A 21,952-nucleotide genomic window follows, 5' to 3' on the forward strand; every position below is an offset into this window, starting at 1 on the left:
CCACCATCCAGTCACAACTGATGAAGCTTCTTGGATGGGAAGGAGAATATTTTCTTCCTAAAGGGAAAACAGTCCAGTTGCCTTTTGAAAAAAAACGTGTTTGACAGTTCTGAGAGGAGGATCTTGATCTTATAAACACTTAAATTAGTGCTTGAATGCAAACTTCATGGACTGGAATTCTGATCTCGGTGACTGCCATGTTGTTATTTTGACAATACTGAAAGGTTTGTTAATACCTTCTGGGAACTTGCTCGACTTTCTTATCTAGTTTATAATTTGGGGGTTTTCTTAAGAGTCTGGTCCAAATCTGATCTGGGTTATCTTTTATGCACTATAACTTTGCAGATAATTTTGTGCCAAATCAGACCTTTTCTTAACCCTGGGTGTAAAATGTAAGGTCTTGCCTGATTTGTAATAAGGCAGACCATTGATTATTTATACTGATTTATGTTTCTTATAGTTTCCTTACATTTTTTTATCCCACTGTTATTTTTATTAATAACATACCTGACACTCCTTCTTATTTTCCCCACAGCAACTGTATGAGATTAGTTTGGCTGAAATAAAATAATTGGTCTAAAGTCACCCATCTAGTTTTCATGTGTATGGCAGGACTAGAATTGTCTCCTTGCTTTCTATTCTGTGCCTAACCAATAGTGGTTTTGAAGTACTAAATTGATACAAGATCATTTTTATATGCAGTATTAATCTAACATTACTAAAATGTTACTCCATTTTATATAGCTCATGATTTTATTTCTATTTTTTCTTCTTATTTCTTTACTCTCTTGGCTTTGCTTTCAAATAAATTTTAAAATTAAAAAAAGATCTAAGCTGCAAACCTGATAAAAAAGCAAGTCAGATCTCAACCTGCATAAACATTCCAGGTTAGCCAAAAAATTGTTAAGTGCAGGACAGAACTGCACACTGCCTAGCAGAACAGCACTTTAACAATACCATTAACTTTCTCCCTAGTATCTAGTTTACCACCCTTGTCAAAAAAGCAATGTAGAATCAATTCAATTCAGAATAGAACAGGAAGAAAACTTGGAGGTCTTCTAGTCCAACTCCTTGCTCAAGCAGGCGACTATACCATTTCAGACAATCCTTTATGCCTTTATTAAGTCCAGGTCATGTTGTGTACCATTTAACCCATCTTGGTATTGCTATTTAGATTTATACTCCACCTTTTCTCTCTTGGATATGCAAATATTGGGGAAATGCTCCCTTACCAATCTATCCTTGTAGTCATGTTACAGAAATAGGTCAGAAGTGTGAAATGATCACTAAGACATCAGTTATCTTGGAAACCCTTTTTTACCTGCTTCTGTTGGGAATGGAGCTATCCAAATGATTTTAAGATGGATATCTAGGTGGTTTTTAACTGAGAGGTTCAATAAGTTGCAGATGATTGAAAATCCCAGAGCCAGAGAAAACCCTGTAACAACCTAAACAATTAAGGTTACATAATTTTTCCAGGTCAAACAACTTTCTATTTTTAATGGGAGAAAAAGCTTTACTAAAACTTCAACTCTTATTTATGCAGCTATATTCAATGTAACTTTGAGGATTTGGGCCTATTTCTGAATAGCTGTATACTAATGTATATTGTGTTCTACACTGCCTTCCCCCCCCCCCCACAACCAAATTTTTAGTTAATGAAAATGTATATTATGTATATTTTAATGTATTTTTTCATTTTATACCATCATGAATAATTTAAAAATGTTCCATTTTATTAAAACGTAAGAAAGGCAGAATTCACATAAGTAAGTAGGAATGGAACAAATCAAAATATGCAAAAGAACTAAGGTTAACAATTTAAAAATTCCAGCATTCTACTTGAAACCCTTTAAAAAAACTGTTTAAAATTTGTACAGCATGTCAGTACAATTCAGAAACTTGGTGTCCTAAATCAAGATAAAATCCATTTCATGTATTTTTCCATAAAAAACAAAATATTGTAATATTAATCATTGTCTGCCACATAAAGATTAATAACAACTTTGCCTAACAATATTGGTTTAGAAAATATATGCAACACCTGGGAGTAAAACATAAATCAGTGCTATTGCTCATTGAAAGAACAAGAAGTTTGGAACTTTATACAGTCATGCTACAAATTTCACGCCTTTAAGAAATCATCACACTGGGAGTACATAACATTTTACAGTTCAGAATTAGTAGTAAAAACAAAAGCCCATATTATTTAATATCCCGTACAATAAGAATATTGTTCCTTGTAAAACAGATATCACAAATCCATATTTATCACTTGACAATCCAACACTGCATGTTAGATTTGCATGTTTTGGCTCCTTTACTAGAAACATCTTACGCCCACGGTCTAAGATACATCTTATGCCCATGGTGCTTAGACCAGAATTGGTATGTATATATCAATTATATTTTCTCTCAACTGTACTATACTCACGTATTATCAGACAAATAATTAATAGTCTTGTTGATCTTATTATATACATGATTGGTGGTTACATCTGAAAAGATCTACCTCCCTCAAGTTACTGTGAAAAAATGCTCTCTTATATGAAACTATGACCTCTTCTCTGAAATCTAAATAAGTTATTCTTTTGTGAAGGAGGAGGAATCAATCACAAATACACTCATTTTATTGTATCAGAGAAGAGCTATTGTACATAGACAGGTCACACTATCGAAGCAGCTTGATATGGGAATAAGAAGCAGCATTAATATACAAGAAATGCTTGAACATTTTGAAGTTCTGTAAATTGATGTATCTGATCCTTTTTCATGTTTTCAGAAAAAAGCACCATCCCATATTAACAACATATATAATTCTCAACATTTTAATATGTGTGCTTTGCTGCCTTATGGAAAGGTTTTTGTTGTTTTGCATAATTGTATCACTGCTGAGAAAAGTGATATAAAAACTGCTCTTGAAAGTTTAAAGCAAACATCATCTGAAAATGCTCATCTATTAGAACAGTAAAAATCACTAGTTGCTGAAGTGTTTCCTACATTTAGTAAATAATATGTTATAAGGGCCACATACATATACACTAAAACTAGATGCACTTTTGTAATTAGATACTAGATATGTATCCAAATATCCATTGCAATATACTTCTATTACTTTTGAAGAGTCTTTAGTTGCAGAGAAAGGACAACAGCATATAGATGATTATCTAATGTAGCATATTAAATTAAAGCTTCAATCTAAGACAGAAACAAAATGTCTCCAACAAGTCCTGCAAACAAAAGCAGAGCTTAGTTGCACAGAAGCCTTTACAAACCGATAATTATGATACCTCATAATTGGTATCAAAGAAATTGCCTGGAAACAGGGAGGGAAAGAAAAAAAGTATAATGTTTAATAAAAGGTACTCTTATAATGCTATAACAATTAATAGCTTTTAGGCATCTATAACAAATTATTTCAGGTAGAATGTTAATTGGCATTCAGTGCCATTGCAATAAAAATGCTCAACACAAATGGCCATAATATATATACATAACTTTAATTGAACAGGTTGATAAAATCTGAGACGATCTAAAACACCAAAGATATCCCCGCATTTTTAAGTCACTGGCATGGAGTGGGGAAGGTTAAGAGAGAGAAATGATGGGTAGAAGTTCATCATATATACTCATTAACTCCAGTTGCAAGTCTTCCTGGAAGAAGTTAATAAGAGCTAGTGACACTTTCAATGCAGCTTTGTTCTTAACTTTAGAAGACTGAACGACTACCATGCTGCTTCATTATTTCCCATAGCCTAGTTATTTTTACACTCTCAGGATTTCTAGACAGTTATTATAACAGATAGCTATCCAGTCCGGCTGGGTTGATGCCCACTGTACATTGTTAATTTCTCCTTCTGCTGTGTAAGCCAAAATTGGGTCTTCAATGGCACGAGGCATTTGCTGGATGTCCCAAATGAGAGCTTGATGGTCATCCGCTGTCAAAGGTAAAATACAGATTTAGTTAAATTTTCTTTGCCGATAATTTATTTATCCATGTATCCCAAAATAGAGGAAAAAAGCCTTGAGAAGTCATGGGTGATATTACTATCAAATATGTGTGACAGTATCTGGCTAATCCTGAAAAGTATTTTTTGCTGGTGGGTAGATATTTAAATATTTTTACAAGATGAAATTATATCAATTAAATTGCTGTGTAACATTTATTTTTAATTTAGAACAGTAAAAAATAGGCATTCTTAGTATGTATCCGTACATTGCATATACATTATTGTTGAGAGGTCCTTGGTGCCCTCTGAGCTTCCTTGTTTTCTTGCAGATGTTTCATTACTCAGACTAGGTAATATCATCAGTGCTAGTAAGGAGTGCAGTTTGCTGTCAGTTTATATTCTAGTGCAGGACTTTTCAACTTTTTCACAGACTGTACTACTTTTAGGACATGACAATATTTGAGTACCATCAGTGCTTAGCAAGATGTAAAAAAAAAGGAAAAAGGGGGAGGGGGAAGCAAAATTTAAACCCTAAAGTAGAATGACAATTTCAAAAAAAGACAATGAAATGATCAGGAAGGGATACTTAAGAAAAGTTTATGCGAATGACAGTGATATGTCAAAGAAGGGACTTGCAATGAATGTTATAAATACTACTGTTCAAGAAAAGATGATGAAAATGAAGTCAAAGTTGTGAGAATGCTGAAATATGTTAAAATTGCAACTGTAAATGGCATCAGTAGAATATATTATAATATAGATAGTCCTTGACCTACAACCCTTCATTTAGCAATCATTCAAAGTTACAATGGTACTGGAAAAAATGACTTGCAACTGATCCTAACACTGATGACCAGCATCCTGGAAGCATCATCCATAAGGTCATACGATCAAAATTTGGTTGCTTGGCAAGTGGCATGCATTTACAATGGTTGCAGCATCCCATGGTCATGTAATCATCATTTGCAGCCTTCCCAGCCAGCTTTCAAGAAACAAAGTCAATGAGGGAATCTGGATTACATCATTCATTTAACAATAGCAATGATTTGCTTAAAAATTGTAGAAAACACTTGTAAAATTGGGTGTTACCCACACAATAATGGCCTTGCTTAGCAATGGAAATTCTTGTCTCAATTTTATTTAAGTTGAGGACTATGTAGGTATGGCTTACTTATGGGGTTGCTATATGATTTGTTTAATGTGTACATGAAGACTACATCTGGGTCTGATTATTGGAAGAATGTTATTACTCCTCTATGTAAAAGAAAAGATAGCAAACATGAATGCCATCTACAAAGGAATTAATTTGTTCAATGTCCCCAGGGAAGAAATTCACTAAATTCTGATTGTAAAAATACAAGAGATCATAATAACCAAAAATTGGGAAGTATAGGCGCAAGCATTGTGCCAGACATAGGATATGCATTTTTGCTTTTCAGTGAATCACTGAGTAGTACAAGAATGTCAGGAAGGAAGTTTATTTGTACATTTGTTAATTTAGAAAATTGTACTATAAAATGATCCACCTTAAAATATACTATATCTTTGAATAAATATGAAGGCTGCTTACTAAATAAAAAAGAATTGTATATTATAATAGTACTGCATAAGGCAAAGGTAAAGGTTCCCACGCACATGCGTGCTAGTCGTTTCCAACTCTAGGGGCCGGTGCTCATCTCCATTTCAAAGCCGAAGAGCCAGCGTTTGTCCATCTCTGGTCATGTGCCTGGCATGACTAGACGCCAAAGGCGCATGGAACGCTGTTACCTTCCCACCGTAGTGATCCCTATTTTTCTACTTGCATTTTTACGTGCTTTCGAACTGCTAGGTTGGCAGAAGCTGGGACGAGTAACAGGCGCTCACTCTGCTACGCAGCACTTGGGATTTGACCCACCAAACTGCCGATCTTATCAACAAGCTCAGCATCCTAACCCACTGAGCCACTGCGTCCCTATGCATACACGACTATAAATACATGAGTATAATGCATACACGAGTATAAATGGAATGTGTAGGTTCCCATTCTAGGATCTGTGATTTATGTTGTGTGTATATGAATAAATTATGAGGAGTGTTGTGTTGATTGTGGGGGTACATTAGGGATGTGAATGAACATACTGCTTGTCAATTGTGGTTGCAAGTTTGTGACCTCTTGCATTTTCAATATTTCTGCTTATATCACCTAAAAGTGACCCATTCTCCACACAAGTCCTAAAACTAGATAAAGAAAACTCAAACAGTCAAAAGTTACACATTTGTATGTGGCATACAATAGAATTATTAGTCCATTTGAAGGGGAAAGTAGAGTCAGATGTTTCGATCAATGGGATGAGAATTAGATGTGAGAGTGGGTGGTCATATCTTATTTAAACAACAGAAATCTAGGTATATACATTAAAGTCTGATCATCATAATACAGGTATGTGGAAGTACAGCATGACTTGAACATTTCTTTGGACCTCTAAAAAAGAGTTGTTGATGTTCATCAGGATGGAAAAGATTACAGAAATTTGGATTTTACTAGTTTATGGTCAAGCAGATTGTGTTCAAATGGAGGCAATTCAACACCACTTATACTTCCCAGGGCTGGTTGACCAACCAAGGACACACCAAGAGCAAAATGTATAATATTCTCTCTGTGTGTGTCTCAAAGAACCCAAGGTAATAATTGTTAATGTCTCTTCCAATAGTTAATGTCAATGTTCATGACACTACCATCCGGAGAACGCTGAACAACAATGGTGTAAGACAGATTGGAACTTTTTTTAAATTCTGCCCTTACTGTTTTTATAATTAACTCAAGGTAGTGAACATACCCAATCCCATTTACTTCTATTTTCCTCACAACAACCCTATGTGTGAGAATGATTATCCCAAGGTCACCAAGCTAGTTTTCATGTCTAAGACAGGACTAAAACTCATGGTCTCCTGCTTTTTAGCTTGCACCAAGTTTGCAAGTTGCAAGAAGGCTAGTACTCTACAAAAAGTACATTATTGAGCATCTTGTGAAAAATCACATGGTAAGTCAGAAAGCTACTGGAAAAATGTTCTATGGACTTAAAAGAGTATAATAGAACTTTGGTGCCTGAATGAAAAATTTTGTTTAATGAAAGAAAAACATTGTTTTCTAGCATAAGAACCTTATCTCATTTGTGAAATATGGTACTGGCAGTAGCATGATTGTTACTATGTCTGAACCAGGATGGCTTGCCATAATTGATGGAATTGTACCAGCAAATTCTATGGAAAAATATCAGGGTATTTGTGAAGTTTGATCCTGACTAGCTCAAGATTGATTCAACCTTCCACCCTTCCGAGATCACTAGCCGCTGGGTGAGATCATCCATGGCTTTGGGGTGAGGTATCACCAATATGCGGATGATACCCAGTTGTTCATCTCCACCCCGAGCCAACCCAGTGATGCCCTTGACGTGATGTCCCGGTGCCTGGAGGCGGTGCGGGTCTGGATGGGAAGGAACAGGCTCAGGCTTAACCCCTCCAAAACCGCGTGGCTGTGGATACCGGCATCTCGTATTGTCCAACAAGTTCCATCTCTTCTGAAGGGGGGGAGGTATTGCCCCCCTCAGAAAGGGCTCGCAACTTGGGTGTCCTCCTGGATTCACAGCTTAATTTGGAAGATCATCTAACGGCCGTGACCAGGGGGGCCTTTGCACAGGTTCGCCTAGTGCGCCAGTTGTGCCCCTTTTTGGACCGAGATGCCCTATGCATGGTTACTCACGCCCTCGTCACTTCTCGCCTGGATTACTGCAATGCTCTTTACATGGGGCTGCCCTTGAAGAGCACCCGGAGGCTTCAACTGGTGCAAAATGTGGCCGCGCAGGTGCTTATGGGAGTATCTCCCATGTTACACCACTCCTGCGTGAGCTGCATTGGCTACTGGTTACCCTCCGAGTGCGATTCAAGGTGCTGGTAATAACCTTTAAAGCCCTACATGGCTTAGGCCTGGGGTACTTGCGAGACTACCTGCTGCCATTGTCAACCTCCCATCGCCTGGGTCGCTCCCAGAGTCGGCCTCCTCAGCCTTCAAATTATATACAAGAACGTAAAGACTGCAATCCTATGTTCACATATTTGAAAATGATAGCATATTGCAATAACTTCTTAAATGCCCAAATAAAAGAAGAGAGGAATACATATAAACCATTTTTACCTGCTGTGCAGATATGGCAAGAAGAATGTGGTGCCCAAGCAATACCATTTACACATGCTCGATGATTATTCAGCCTGGCAACTGGTGTACAAGGAACTCTGACATCTAGAATCACCACCTTAGAGGGAAAAATAATTCTAAACATTAATTCTAAACAAATTGTTTTAGATTTTAAGTTTATTCTTTCATTACCCAGTCTTTTATGTGCTCAGAGCATTCACACTGCAAACCAGCTGTGAAGTCAACATATTTATTCCAACTGATGGAAAACTGCATTTGTTCTATAATGAATATAAACAATTCTCCTGATTCTAGATACTTTTTGCAAAGCCTATATGACAAATCACAATACAAAAAGTTATGACTGCTTATTAGTACAATTCACATTAGATTATCAGTAGAATTTATTTCTTTAAATTGAGAAACTAATACAAGTAATTCATTACTTCTAAAAATGGGTTCTGCCTGTAGAAATGTTACAGCAATCAAAGACAGGTTAACTAATCTCACCAAACCACAATAAAGATTTCTAACTGTCCATTTCATTATACTAGGCTAGTATCTTTTAATTAACGTATTCATCTACCAGATTATTTTGCTTTATGGAACTATATGCCAGTAAAAAAAAATCTTCAATAATCTATATAGCAAAAATTGTAGTCCCATTGTTTTCACCCTATAGTTGGAAAACGAAGTTTACTATACTCACTATATTCTCACAAACAAAGTGTGCTAGGCATTCTCACAGATCAGTGTCTCACCTCCATACCATCCATAGCCATTGTTGCAAGGTAATTAGGGTCTTGTTTATTCCAGCAAAGGCGAAGCAAAGGATGGTGCTGAGGATCCTCATAGATAATAGTGCTATGTTCCAAGTGCCTTAAGTCAAACATCCTCACTGAGCCATCAGCACCAACAGAGGCAAACATGTCTCTCCCACCTCCTGCACGGCTGAATGCAATATCATAAACCTGTTCAGATACCAACAGCAAAAGGTAATAAAATATGGTGCTTCCCATACTAGGGATTCCTGTCCCACTTTAGTTTTTCATGCAAAGGCAGGACTAAAGAAGGTATGTCCAACAAATTATTTGCTTTAGCCTAAGAAAGGACAATGCTTACCACAATATAGGGCTTTAGGCATAACACTCTCTCCTTCTGAGCAGAATGTTTCTTTTGCAAAATATTTTACTTTGTTGTATTGATTCCCCATTATCAATGAATTACTAAAAGGAAAATAAATGCATTACTAATAGCAACGACACAACCCACCTTGGCTCCTAGATGACTATTTCCAATGTATAGATTGGGTTTTTAAAAACTTTTAGTAGCTGCACATATTTACATAAAAAGAAAAAAAATACACCATCACCTCTTTGTCATGGGCAATCAACTGAGTCTTGACATGGCCAGACACTAAATTCACTCTTCCCAAGACCTGACCAGTTTCCAAACCCCAGATAGTACAAGTTGTGTCAATGCTAGAAGTACCTGGCATAGTTTGAGAGGAAAGGGAAAAAATATGTTAGAACTATTTTTTTAAAGCAATACAAATATGGGTCATTACACAAAATTTCTAATCCTAGACCTCAAGAAAGTGAACCTCTACCTCCTTAATTTACAGAAAGCAACCTCAATGTATCTTTTAACACTTTTTGTAAAATAGTGCTGTAATCCTCAGATCCTCTGGCAGTTAAAACATTTAAATCAAACTATCTTTAACCAGCTTTAAAACAAAAAAGAAAATATATTTTTCTATACTATGATTAATCAATATTCTATTTAATATTATGGGACTATGACTGCCCATATGATCAACATATTTGACCTAAACTAATATGTATTAATAAAAGTAAACTTAAATCAACAATAATCTATAACAGAATCAAATTACATATATTCATTTTATGCAACAATGCAATTCACTAGTATAAACTTCAATTTTAAAGGCTTAGTGAGAATTCAAATAAACATTAAGATGGGAGAAAGAGTATAAGACCAAGAAGGTCCTAGCTCTTTAGCTATTAAAGGAACTCATGATGCAATTATAAAAGCAGACTACTAAAATCACAAATCATTTTTCTGCTTAATATTTGATAATTAAAGAGCTGATACTTAATGATTTTGACTGACTAGCTGATAATTGTACCAACAAGGAATTGCCAAAAGAAAAGAGTGGTTAGAATAAAATTGTTCAGTGTTTTCAGGTCTCTTTATTAGACAATGTAATTTTAAAAATGCTAATAGTAAAAGATACAGATATAGCTCCATGTCAATTTAACCAATCTATCATAACTAAGTCAAATACATACAGGTAGTCCTTTACTGTTTGCTCAGGGACCATCTGAAATTAGGACAGCATTGAACAAAAAGAACATACAACACTTCCTGAAGATCTGACTGATGCCGTCTTAAAATCTAAAATACAGTTATGTGACAAAAATTCAGATGCTTGACAACACGCCCACTCTTATGACCATGGCAATGCTACAAATTCCTGGTGCCGTGTGCTGGGAGATCTCAGCTGGCTCAGGAGGCCCACCCATGTGCAGGGCTCCTATCCATCCCCTATTCTTGGAAATTCTGGGCCGTCTCCCTGCCCAATCGCATAAGTCCACTAAATTCCCTTTCCATGCAGGTGCTGACAATCGCCTCCAGCTGATAGGAAATACAGTTATTGTAGAAAGCTAGCCAATGTGATGTTCCCGAAGGTAATATTAATGACTGGCACTCATCTCACAATGTACTGAGGCTCTTTCTATGTCAGGGAACATATAAAATGAACACCAGCCTTGTGATGTTTCTGAAGGCTAGAAAGAGCCTCAAAAACATCGTGAAGGCTGATACTCATGTGGTGATATTTCCAAAAGTAGAAAGAGTCTCAAACATCACATTAGCTAGATTTCTACAGTATCTGCGCCTTGCATCAGCTGAGGACACTTGTCAGTAGCTGCACAGAAAGGGAAAATAAATGGACTTTCAAGTTTGGCCAGGGAGAATGCCCAAGACCTCTGAGAGGGGTGGGGGGAATATCCATACATTGATGGGCCTAGCTGTTCAAAGTCTCCCAGCCCACAACAGGCTTCTACATGCCAGTGCATGCGGCACCTCCGCCACACTCTGATACAATCATTTAATGACTTGTATGATCACTTAACTACCCTAATGGTGGGAACTAAGATTGGGGTCATTCACCAAGTGGGTGCCTCAGTTAATGATCATAACATCTTACACTCCAAATTCTGGGTTCAGTTGTAATTTTAAGTTGAAGATTATCTATAGTAAACCTCTCCAGTATTTGTCTTAGGTCAAGAACAATCTTTTTATTTTATGAAGTTTTTACTGTTGAACAAAAAAGTCAAAATGTCCATAGAAAGCTCTTCCAGGCCTAGTTTAATTCTTTTGGTAAATCTTATGCTGTAACTTTTAGGGTCTCCTATGGCCATAATTCCAGAAAATTGTTAGTATCTTTTCTTGGAATTTTGAGAACAGATGAAAATAAGCCCAGTCAGGGGAAAAAACAACCAAAAGAAACTCCTCTAATCCCCCTTTCATGTAAATCCATGATATATCTCCATCTATTTGCAGCTAACTACTCCACCCAATATGTTAAGGCAACCGGCCACCAAAAGATTGCCTACTTCTTATTTAGAAAATAATTCAAAGCCTACCTTTGGCTAGTTTTTTGAAATATTGGTCAACAATTTTCTTAGCTAAATTTATAAATAGAACTCTTAGTTGTTTTAATCATGTTACCATCATCATTCTGCTACATTAGTATTTGGACCTTACCTAACAGATAAGGATCCACTTCATTCCAATCAAAGGAGGTCAGTGGAGCACAAAAGTCAGAATTCTTATTGTTGTTCAGCAGACATTCTAGCCTGGTCTCTGTTTCACCCACCTGAACAAAAAATATTAATACATATTTGTCATCACATTGAGTTAATTTACACATTTAGAAGAGTATGGATTCCCTAAAATTTAGGGAAATGGACATTTTATGTTTAGTCTTCCAAAGTCTCATGCTTTTCCATGACTCGGCATGAATTCCATTGCATCCAGAGAGCAATACCAGAGACAATATATAGTTTTCCCATTGCAATTATTGGATTCTTCGTTATATTAAAATACAGAATTCAAGAGAGGTTTTTAGTTAAGTTGGAGGGAATTCCTTATAGCAACAGAGTCATACTTTTCCTTGAACTCTTAAATAGATTTTGAGGGGGCACAGAATAAAATCCAATTGCATGAAAAATGTCTTTATTTCATGTAATTTTAGATTTGCAGAAGCAAGGAAAGAAGCAAATGACAAGAACATTGTTGTGTCCTGCACATATAAAAGGGGTGGCACTTGCATAATGGTGCAATGCTGCTTTCATAATTTTGACAAAATGTCAGATCTCCTTGGCTATAATTTTTTTTTAAATTCCATTTATATCCTGCCCTTCTCCGAAGACTCAGGGCGGCTTACAATTTTTTAAAGCACAAATCAATGTGCTTAGCAATAGCCTAAATCTGATTTCCTTTTTATAGTTTCTTATTCATTTTTTAATTAAAATTTATACAGATAGTCCTCAACTTACAACAATTCATTTAGTGTCCATTCAAAGTTACAACGGTACTAAAAAAAGTGACTAATGAGCATTTTTCAGTTGCAGCATCCCCATGATTATGTGATCAAAATTCAGATACTTGGCAACTGGTTCATATTTATGACAGTTGCTGTGACCCAAGGTCATGTGACTCCCTTTTGTGACCTTCTGACAAACAAAGTCAATCGGGAAGACAGGTTCACTTAACAATCAGTTACTAACTTGTCAACTGGAGTTATTCACTTAACAACTGAGGCAAGAAAAATGGGACAAAACTCACTTAACAAATGTCTCACTTAACAACAGAAATCTTGGGCTCAATTGTGGTTATAAGTTTAGGACTACCTATATACCACCATTTTGCTATTTGGTGATTCTAGATGGCTTATAATCTAATAAAAAATAGAAATATAAACTATTATAAATATAGAAACTGATTAAAATTACAAAAGATTAATTATAGTGTAAAACACCATGAGTTTAGAGCAGAGCAGTGATGGTGCCTTCTCAGTCACTGCACCAACTGTAGAAGATGACCAGGCTGAGCCTGACAGTGGGGTTAAACATGTCATCAGTCTGGAGTCACTATGTTCTCACAAGAGACTTGTCCATCCCTGTATGAATTCTGTTGACTCTTATCTACCGGTAGCACAAATTTGCCTTGACCGTTAGTAGATCAGATTCCTGTATATAGGCAGGAATACTTGGTTTCTTGTGCTTGACATCAATCACCTCCAGCCTACAGCTTCTCCTTCAGGGCCCCACACCAACCCACAAATCCAGGTTTTAAGGCTCCTTCTAAAGGCCAAAAGGGCAGGGGTAAATCCAGTGGTTGGATTCAAATATGTGAGCAACCGGTTCTCTGTGTGAATGCCACTTCCAGAAGTCTATTCTGGGCCTGGGCAACAAAAAATTAGCTACTGGTTCTGCCAAAGTGGTACGAACCAGCTGAATCCCACCCCTGGGTAAATCTCATGTGCTGGGAGATGTTCCAAAAGGCGGGGGCTGTAACAGAAAATGCTTTTCTCCTAGATCCACCCTCTGTTGAAATTCCTTGGTTTATGGGGTTTGCACTAGGTCCTTTTTGCTAGAGTGAGACAGGCCAACCCCTTTGAGACAAGACAGACAGTTCCTCGGATGTCCTGAAGCCATGCCATAAAGGACGTTAAAGATCATTGACCAACAATATATTCAGGTTATTATTAATTGTGATTACAATAAGTTCAATGTTTCTGTTTTTAGGTGGAATTACCTCTGATTTATAAAGTACTCTTTGTAAGCAATCCTCATAAAATCTCCCAAGAAATTTCAATTTCAATATTTTACAGCACATTTTTGTGGATTTTTTTTATCCATCAGATACAAGGAATATAATCTACGCACAGTCACTCATGCGCTCGTGACCTCTCGGACAGACTACTGCAATGCTCTCTACATGGGGCTGCCCTTGAATACCACTCGGAGGCTCCAACTGGTGCAGAATGCGGCCGCGCGAGTTGTGATGGGAGTCTCCCGATACTCCCATGTAACACCTCTGCTCCGTGAGCTGCATTGGCTTCCAGTTGTCTTCCGGGTGAGATTCAAGGTGCTGGAGATGACCTATAAAGCCCTAAATGGCATGGGCCCGGATTATTTACAGGAGTACCTTTTGCCGGCGTTAACTTCCCATCATCCTGTGCGTTCCCATAGAGAGGGCCTCCTCAGGGTGCCGTCAGTCAGGAAATGTCGACTGGCAGCCCCCAGGGGGAGAGCATTCTCTATGGGTGCGCCTGCCCTCTGGAATCAGCTTCCTGTTGAGCTCCGGATGGCTCCCGACCTTGGCTCTTTTCGCCACGACCTGAAGACTTGGTTATTTGAACTTGCCGGCCTGGACTGAGGGATTGGGGCTTTAGATTTTAAATTCCAAATTTTAAATTTTAGAACATGTTTTATTGCTTCTGCTATTTGGTTTAATTTATTTTAATTTTTGTATATTATGTGCTGTATATTGTGTTTTAATTGCCCTGTACACCGCCCCGAGTCCTTCGGGAGAACGCGGTGGCTCAGTGGGTTAGGACGCTGAGCTTGTCGATCAGAAGGTCGGCAGTTTGGCGGGTCGAATCCCGAGTGCCACGTAACAGAGTGAGCGCCTGTTACTCGTCCCAGCTTCTGCCAACCTAGCCGTTCGAAAGCACGTCAAAATGCAAGTAGAAAAATAGGGACCACTACGGTGGGAAGGTAACAGCGTTCCGTGCGCCCTTGGCATCTAGTCATGCCGGCCACATGACCACGGAGACGTCCTCGGACAAGCGCTAGCTCTTCGGCTTTGAAACGGAGATGAGCACCGGCCCCTAGAGTTGGAAACGACTAGCACGCATGTGCGGGGGAACCTTTACCTTATAATTGGATTGCATTATTTTTGCAATCCATTCATGAGATATGGGCAAATATAAGACTTATAGGATCTACCTTATTTTTTAAACAAATCATCAAGATCTACCAACCACAAATAAATATTTTCAGTAGAATAACTATGCACAATGCTTTCACACAAAAGCAGAGATGACAGAGTATCAAATGCTATGTGAGATACTCTGATGGTGTTCAGAGATGCAATTTTATATGCAATGAATATGAGACCCCATTTGTTAAGCTGGGCTCTAGAGATTAATTGGAATTGTTACTGTAATAGATCCATTACTGCAACCTATCTACCTAAATTCCTTGACTTCATGGCCTGATGGTCACAAACTTCCTCAGGCTTATGGTCTTAGGGGACTTCAAACTGCTTTCTCTGAGGGTAATGTCTGAGATGATTTGGAAGTTCATGGTCATATTAGGATAGTTTTGGATCTGATGCAATTTGTCAAGGGCTTAATACAAAGTGGTGATCATACACAAAATCTAATTTTCTTGTCAAAGCAGCAGCTTGACAAATTACTCCCTTGGAGTTGGAGAAGATTACCACTATTTCCCTTTCAATGTTCAAATCATTTTTTGATTGCCTTGATGTTGCTCTCTACTGCAGAAAGGCTGAGCTTATTTGAATATCACCCAGGCATTGATTGACCTTATTTGGTTTCACAGGAAGCTTGGAGAGTGTTCCTGCAGGTCTGGTGCATAGTTTCAACTGTCGCTTCATCCCTGCCTAGAATAAGAAGGTGGTTGTGAACTGGGATTAGATCATTCTTATGTGGCTTTTCTCCTGCTGTGAATCCCAGGGCTCCTTTTGGTTCATAGAGCAGAAGGAAGTGAAAATATAAAAGATCCTGAAAGCAGTGCTGAAGGACAATGAGGAACAAACTCAATGAAGCATGAATTACAGCTATTATTAACTTATGTCATGGAGGTAAAAGTGGTAAAATATTCTGTGGATAGTTGTCCTGTTTAGAAAGACTCAGTCCTTCCTGGAGAACCTCTTTCAGAGCCGCTGTAAGGAGTATTCTATTCAACTTCAGAAAAAAAGTATTTGGATTTGTTCCAGGCCAGACTCTGGCACTGAGGCAGATCCCATGGAAATAACTGAGACTTAGTGTGGCTCTGTTATTTGGGATAGGTTTGTTCCTGATAGCTGTTATGAAATGGAGAGGAGTTTTGGAATTGCAAACTTGCCACCTGTATATTAGATCCATGTACCTTCTTCATTGCTAAGATTTTCTGGGAAATCATGTGCAGCAGGTCCTAGTGCTGGTGAATCTATCACTGAGGGAAACCAATGTCCCGCCAATGTTGAAAGAGGTCTCAAAATTCCACTAGGACCAGCTGCACATGATTTCCCAGAAAATCTTAGCAATGCAGAAGGTACATGGATCTAATATATATAATATACATATAATATGTAAATAATATACATCCTTCATTGGATGACTTCTTCCTATGTCTAAACTGCATTTTTTGGAAAAAATGTGTAGAAGGTGATCACACTATATCTTCAGAGTATCCTGAAAGAAGAACATCATTTGGACCCCTTTCAGATGGGTACAAGACTGAAACAGCACTGTTTGTGCCTATGGATTATCTTTGGCAGAAGCAGGAAAGATTAGTATGCCCATTCTGGCTCTCCTTGATCTCTCAACAACCTTCAATATCTGGATGTGTTCCCAGGCATGGGGATCAGGAGGCTGGCTGGAGACCATATAGTATTATCAGTTTATTAGATCTGTTTTCCCCTCAGGGGTCCTTATAGGTTTTATATTTTAGTTAGACTATTATTTTGTAATAAATAATAAACTAACAATAATCCTGTTGTTAACCAGTCAGTTATTTTCAACATACCTCATGTTAACAATTTTTAAGGGTAGCCAACAATGTATCACATAATAAATACAATAAAGCTATATATATATATATATATATATATATATATATATATATATATATATATATATATATATATATATATATATATATATATATGGTGTGTGTGTGTGTGTAAATTTTAGATTGCTAACAAAGAATTAAAGGGAGACTGATATGCATTTCAAACTTATTTGTTCATCAGTCAGCCAAATAAGTTTGAAATGTATATCAGTCTCCCTTTAATTCTTTGTTAGCAATCTAAAATTTACACAAATATGAGCTGTCACTGTTGTGACTACTGCCTGTGGATGGCCTTTGGTTAGGCCGAAACAGGAAATAAAGATTTGTCCCATGTTTGGGGCCTAGCAAGGTAATCTAAATAAGTTAACAAGCATTTAACACACACACATCCTCAGGCTGGTGGCTTCAGCTTCGTTCTTCTGGGAGAAGTGTGTGGTAGTGGCTGTTTTTTCTTCTTTTTTAAACTGCCATGGCACCACCACAAACACGGAGCCGAACAAAAGCAGCACAACTCACCAGTCTAAGGCTGGCAGCTGAGACCAGCCCATCCACTCAAAACACATCCCCACCCAATCAGAACACAGCCCCCATTCAAAACACACTCCCACCCAATCAGAACACACCTCCACCCACAGACCACACCCTCTGGCAGTTTAAAAAAGAAGAAAAAACAGTGCACTATCATGGCAACCAAGAACTCCTAAGCTGCTCTAGACCCTTCAGCCAGGACAGGCAGGTTGAAGGTCCCCAATACCAGTTTGGAAGCCATAGTAGGAATCCTGCTTTGCAACAGGAGGAGTGATATACCAGCAGTAAGCCCAAAGACCCCTTCAAGTATAATCACACTATCAAATTCTCACGCTTATCTAGAGTAGTATCCCTACAAATCTGGCATACAATATTATAGCAGGAGTTGAATCCTCATTGTTCCAAGCATTTCTGCGCTGAACTATTTCCAATAGATAGATCGACAGACAAACATCCTTTATCGTCATTTTTTACTGTGGGCACAATGGCACACATTAAAAATGAAATTTAGCTGCTTGCTCTCAAAGTGAATGCATACATAACATACATTTAAACATACTATATACAACACATGTATAGACCTACACCCTTACATATAAGTAACATATAAATATTAATCACTGTTCATCTTGAATGGATGGAGGAAGGAGGAAGCTTTAGAGTTCACAAGGTTAATACTGTATGGAACAAAACTGTGACTGAATCTGGATGTTCTGCTTTGGATACCACGGAGACTCCTCCCACAAGGTAACAAGGAAAACAGATTGTGAAGAGGATCAATCTTGAGGACCCTGCTCAAGCAACACTTATATGCTATGTCCTGGATGGAGGGGAGGGAACTGCCAATAATCTTTTCAGCCATCCTCACTACTCTCTGCACCGCCTTCCTGTCTGAAGCAGTGATGCTTCCAAACCAGACTGTGATGCTGTATGACAGGATGCTCTCAATTGTCCCTCTGTAGAAAGTGGTAAGGACAGGGGAAGGAAGATGTGCTTTTCTTATGCAACACAGAAAATGCAGGCACTGCTGTGCCCACTTCACCAGTGTCTCGCTGTTGAGCGACATAGCCAGCCTATTTGTTAACTGCACGCTCAGGAATTTGATGCTGGTAACCATTTCCACAGGTGAATCATTAATGCACAGAGAAGTGTGGTTGTGCCTGCCTTTTCTGAAATCAACAATGATCTCTTTTGTTTTTCCAGTATTTAAAACTAGGCTGTTTTCCTTACACCAATTCACCAAACCCTCAACCTCTTTGCAGTAAGAACCCTCACTGTCATCATCAATAAGGCCCACTACTGTTGTATCATCTGCGAACTTCACAATAAGGTTGGTGGCAAATCTAGTGCAACAGTCATGGGTCAACAGGGTGAACAGCAGCGGAGTTAGGATGCAGCCCTGAGGAGTACCTGTGCTCAAGAAAGTGGTGTTAAAAATATTTGTTCAGCTTGCACATATTGAGGCCTGGTAGTAAGAAAATCAAGATTCCAGTTGCACAAAGAAGTATTTAGGCCTAAAAAAATAAGAATCCATATATCATTACATTAGGGAAAACAGACTTTCAGGTTATTTGTAATATATTTCTGATGAAGGGCTGAAGAATTCATTCTTTTTACTGATAACTGAAGAGCTTACAGGTGAATGACAATTTCTTGAATTGTCATATATCTGTTAAACACAATGCCACATTTGTGATACTGCTGTGGTCTTACTAATATTCCAGTACATTATGAAAATATTCTAAGGAATCTATGAAAAAGGGCAAGTTACATGCTTCAAAAGCCATACTTTTTATTCTTGGATAGGCTGAGTATTATGCTTCTTTGTAATTCATAAGAGCAGGTCTGCTACTGTTTTTTCTTAATTAAAGCATAGAAGAATTATTTTCTAAATGGTCTACTTACTCTCCATACACGCAGATAGTCACCACTGGTTGCCAAAAGATCTGGATAAACTCCTTTGGTATCTGGTATCCACATGAGCTTGGTAGTAGGATAGGGGTGATCAAAAGTATTTCTGCAAATGAATTCAGAGCTTTCCTCATCCAACCCAACAAGCTGAACCTATGAGAAAAAAGAAAATATGTGTGTATCTGTCTCTCTGTGTGTTATGTGCATGCATGTGCATATAAACACATTCATTCATATTCCAGTTCATCTTTCATGTACATGTGCTGAAGTTCCAAGTCAGAACAAAGACCAACATAGCTAAGGAAAAATGGCTACAAGTCAAACTGATCAAGTAAAACTAAATAAATTCCAATGTCCAGATGGTATCTAAGAACTCTTGAAGCAGTTAAATATAAAATTGCCAATCTTTCACAAAAATAATACAATTCTTTTAAACAAAGGACTGGAAAAATGTGATTCTAATTTTTCTAAGAAGATTAAGAGGCAATAAAGGACATTAGGGTCTGTTTCTGTGAGGAAAATTGAAAAAATTGTTAGAGAAAATAATGCATAGGACTAATCTGGCTGAAAAGAAACCAAAGAGAAGTGTTGTCTCACTAACCTTCCAGCTTCTTTGAAAATGTCAAGAAGAGTAACCCAAAACATATTCTACACCTAGACTTTCAGAAAACCTTTAACAATCACCATAGGCTCCTGAGCAAACTCAGCTGCCTTGGGACAACAGATGTTCTTATGCAGGGGTCTTCAAACTTGGCCTTTTATGACTTGTAGACGTCAACTCCCAGAATTCCTCAGTCAGGCACGTTTGAAGACCCCTGTTCTTATGGACAGGCAAGTTTAAAAAACACACAACTGAGAACAAGAATAAATGAACAATTATACTTGTAAGACATGAAATAAATTTTTCAGGGATTGGTGTAAGGACTGGTACTTTTTATTTGCATAAAAACTATATGGAATTAGGGCTGATCATTGAAGTTACCATGCTGAATACATAACTATTTAGATCTGCCCTTAAATCAAAAAGTAATTGTGATGCGCTCCAAAAACAACCTTCCAATCTGGATGAACAGGCTTCAGAATGATGAATGCAGTTCACTACAAATAAATGTAGGGTGCATGTTGGCACATAAATTTCAAATGAATTCCAAAAATGCACGTCACTGATTAGAAAAAGTATCTTGGAGTCAAGGTGGATGGCTGAATGAAAATATCAACCTAGTTTGCAGCTTCTATAAAAATGTTAATTCTAACCTGGAGTTTTTAGGAGAACTAAAAATAGAATTGTCAGTATAATATTTCCTTTATATAAATCTATGGTAAGACCACACACATTAGCTACTGTTCTGGACACATTTAAAAAATATTACATAATTAGAAAAGGTGCAAAAAAAGGGCTACTACAAAGATTAGAGTGGAATATCTTCTATATGAGGAAGGATTACAGTAACCAGGGCTCTACTTTGGAACAAAGAAGGTCAAGGGGAGACACAACAGAAACAAATACTAACAACTGCTTCTATTTTCTGAAACAGAATGCATGAATTAAATAACTTTCTAAATTTAAGTTATAAATAAATGCTCCTTGTAGGAAAACAGCAAGGAAAATAGTTATAGACCTCCAGTTCAGGAATATGAGCTTCCCAAATGAATCCATTTGGTCACTATTTGAATAAATTCAGCAGGGCTCTTAAGACTTAACTGAAGCTTAACTAAAATACTGAAGGAACATGCAGTAGGTATATTTCTAGCGAACTTTACATCGTGGACTTATCAAGAGTAAATGCAATAACACCTTCTAAAGCTGTTAAGATTGAAAAGGAACGTATTCCTATTTCACTTCCTAGAGCAGCAGAAAGTGCGCAGGTGAAGTTTTTCCTCCTTTTTCATCACACAACAACGAAATGTCCCAATGGCCCCTGCCTCTCGCGCAGCGGTCTGACCGCCAACGGGAAAGGGCAGAGATACTACGAGAGCAAACCTAACCAAACTTCCCGAAGCAGCCCTGCCTCTCGCGCACTCTGATCCTCCTCCCACCACCCTTTTTGACGCTCGCTATCTTTAACTGGGCCGCTGGCGGCGGAGAGGACCGATTGGGATGCGCTGAACGAAGCCCAAAGCTGCAGTGCAGAACCTGACGCTGAGCCGCTCTCAACAGCGACTTGTTCTCGCCCACTGACCTGCCAGGTTGCTCACCTTATTATTGTACTCTTCTACGAAGCTGCCTAGGGCAAGTCGAAAGCGCTTGTCAGGCCTGACGCTCCAGTTCATGGCGTAGACGGTCCATGGCGCCTCGTACTTGTAGATCTCCTTGCGCTTCCCGTGCAACGACATGGCGGGCGGGGAGGCTTACGCCGTCAGCCTCTCACGGCCTCCTTCCGAAGTATCGCTCCCGACGGCCTTTCTTCACCACACACAACGACGATGGCTAACCCTACTCCTCCATTCACCCTATTCAAACTCTGATTTCTCATTGGTTCTTGACCATGCCATTCCTC

The 21,952-nt window shown here is 38.1% G+C and overlaps 1 protein-coding gene across 1 annotated transcript; it reads right to left on the reverse strand.

Moving 5' to 3' along the window:
• Positions 1 to 1,715: 1,715 nt before the first annotated feature.
• Positions 1,716 to 21,899, reverse strand: DCAF7 (DDB1 and CUL4 associated factor 7). The gene is made up of 7 exons (XM_083378530.1): positions 21,651 to 21,899; positions 19,449 to 19,607; positions 11,914 to 12,025; positions 9,494 to 9,612; positions 8,883 to 9,092; positions 8,122 to 8,239; positions 1,716 to 3,938 (listed from the first exon to the last, which is right to left on the reverse strand). Exons 1-7 carry the CDS (start codon positions 21,786 to 21,788, stop codon positions 3,766 to 3,768), a joined length of 1,029 nt encoding a protein of 342 aa, XP_083234656.1. The 5' UTR covers positions 21,789 to 21,899; the 3' UTR covers positions 1,716 to 3,765.
• Positions 21,900 to 21,952: the final 53 nt, after the last annotated feature.

This window comes from Vipera ursinii (genome assembly GCF_947247035.1).
Source record: "Vipera ursinii genome assembly, chromosome: Z".
Taxonomy (NCBI): Eukaryota; Metazoa; Chordata; class Lepidosauria; order Squamata; family Viperidae; genus Vipera; species Vipera ursinii.

What these genes read in the sequence shown, in the direction of transcription:
- DCAF7 (XM_083378530.1), bottom strand. Translation starts at nt 21,788, where the DNA reads ATGTCGTTGCACGGGAAGCGCAAGGAGATCTACAAGTACGAGGCGCCA. An exon ending in TAGAAGAGTACAATAATAAG is followed by an intron (nt 19,608 to 21,650) that starts GTGAGCAACCTG and finishes TTTTTCTCATAG; the next exon opens with GTTCAGCTTGTTGGGTTGGA. An exon ending in TGATTGCCCATGACAAAGAG is followed by an intron (nt 9,093 to 9,493) that starts GTGATGGTGTAT and finishes GTATCTGAACAG; the next exon opens with GTTTATGATATTGCATTCAG.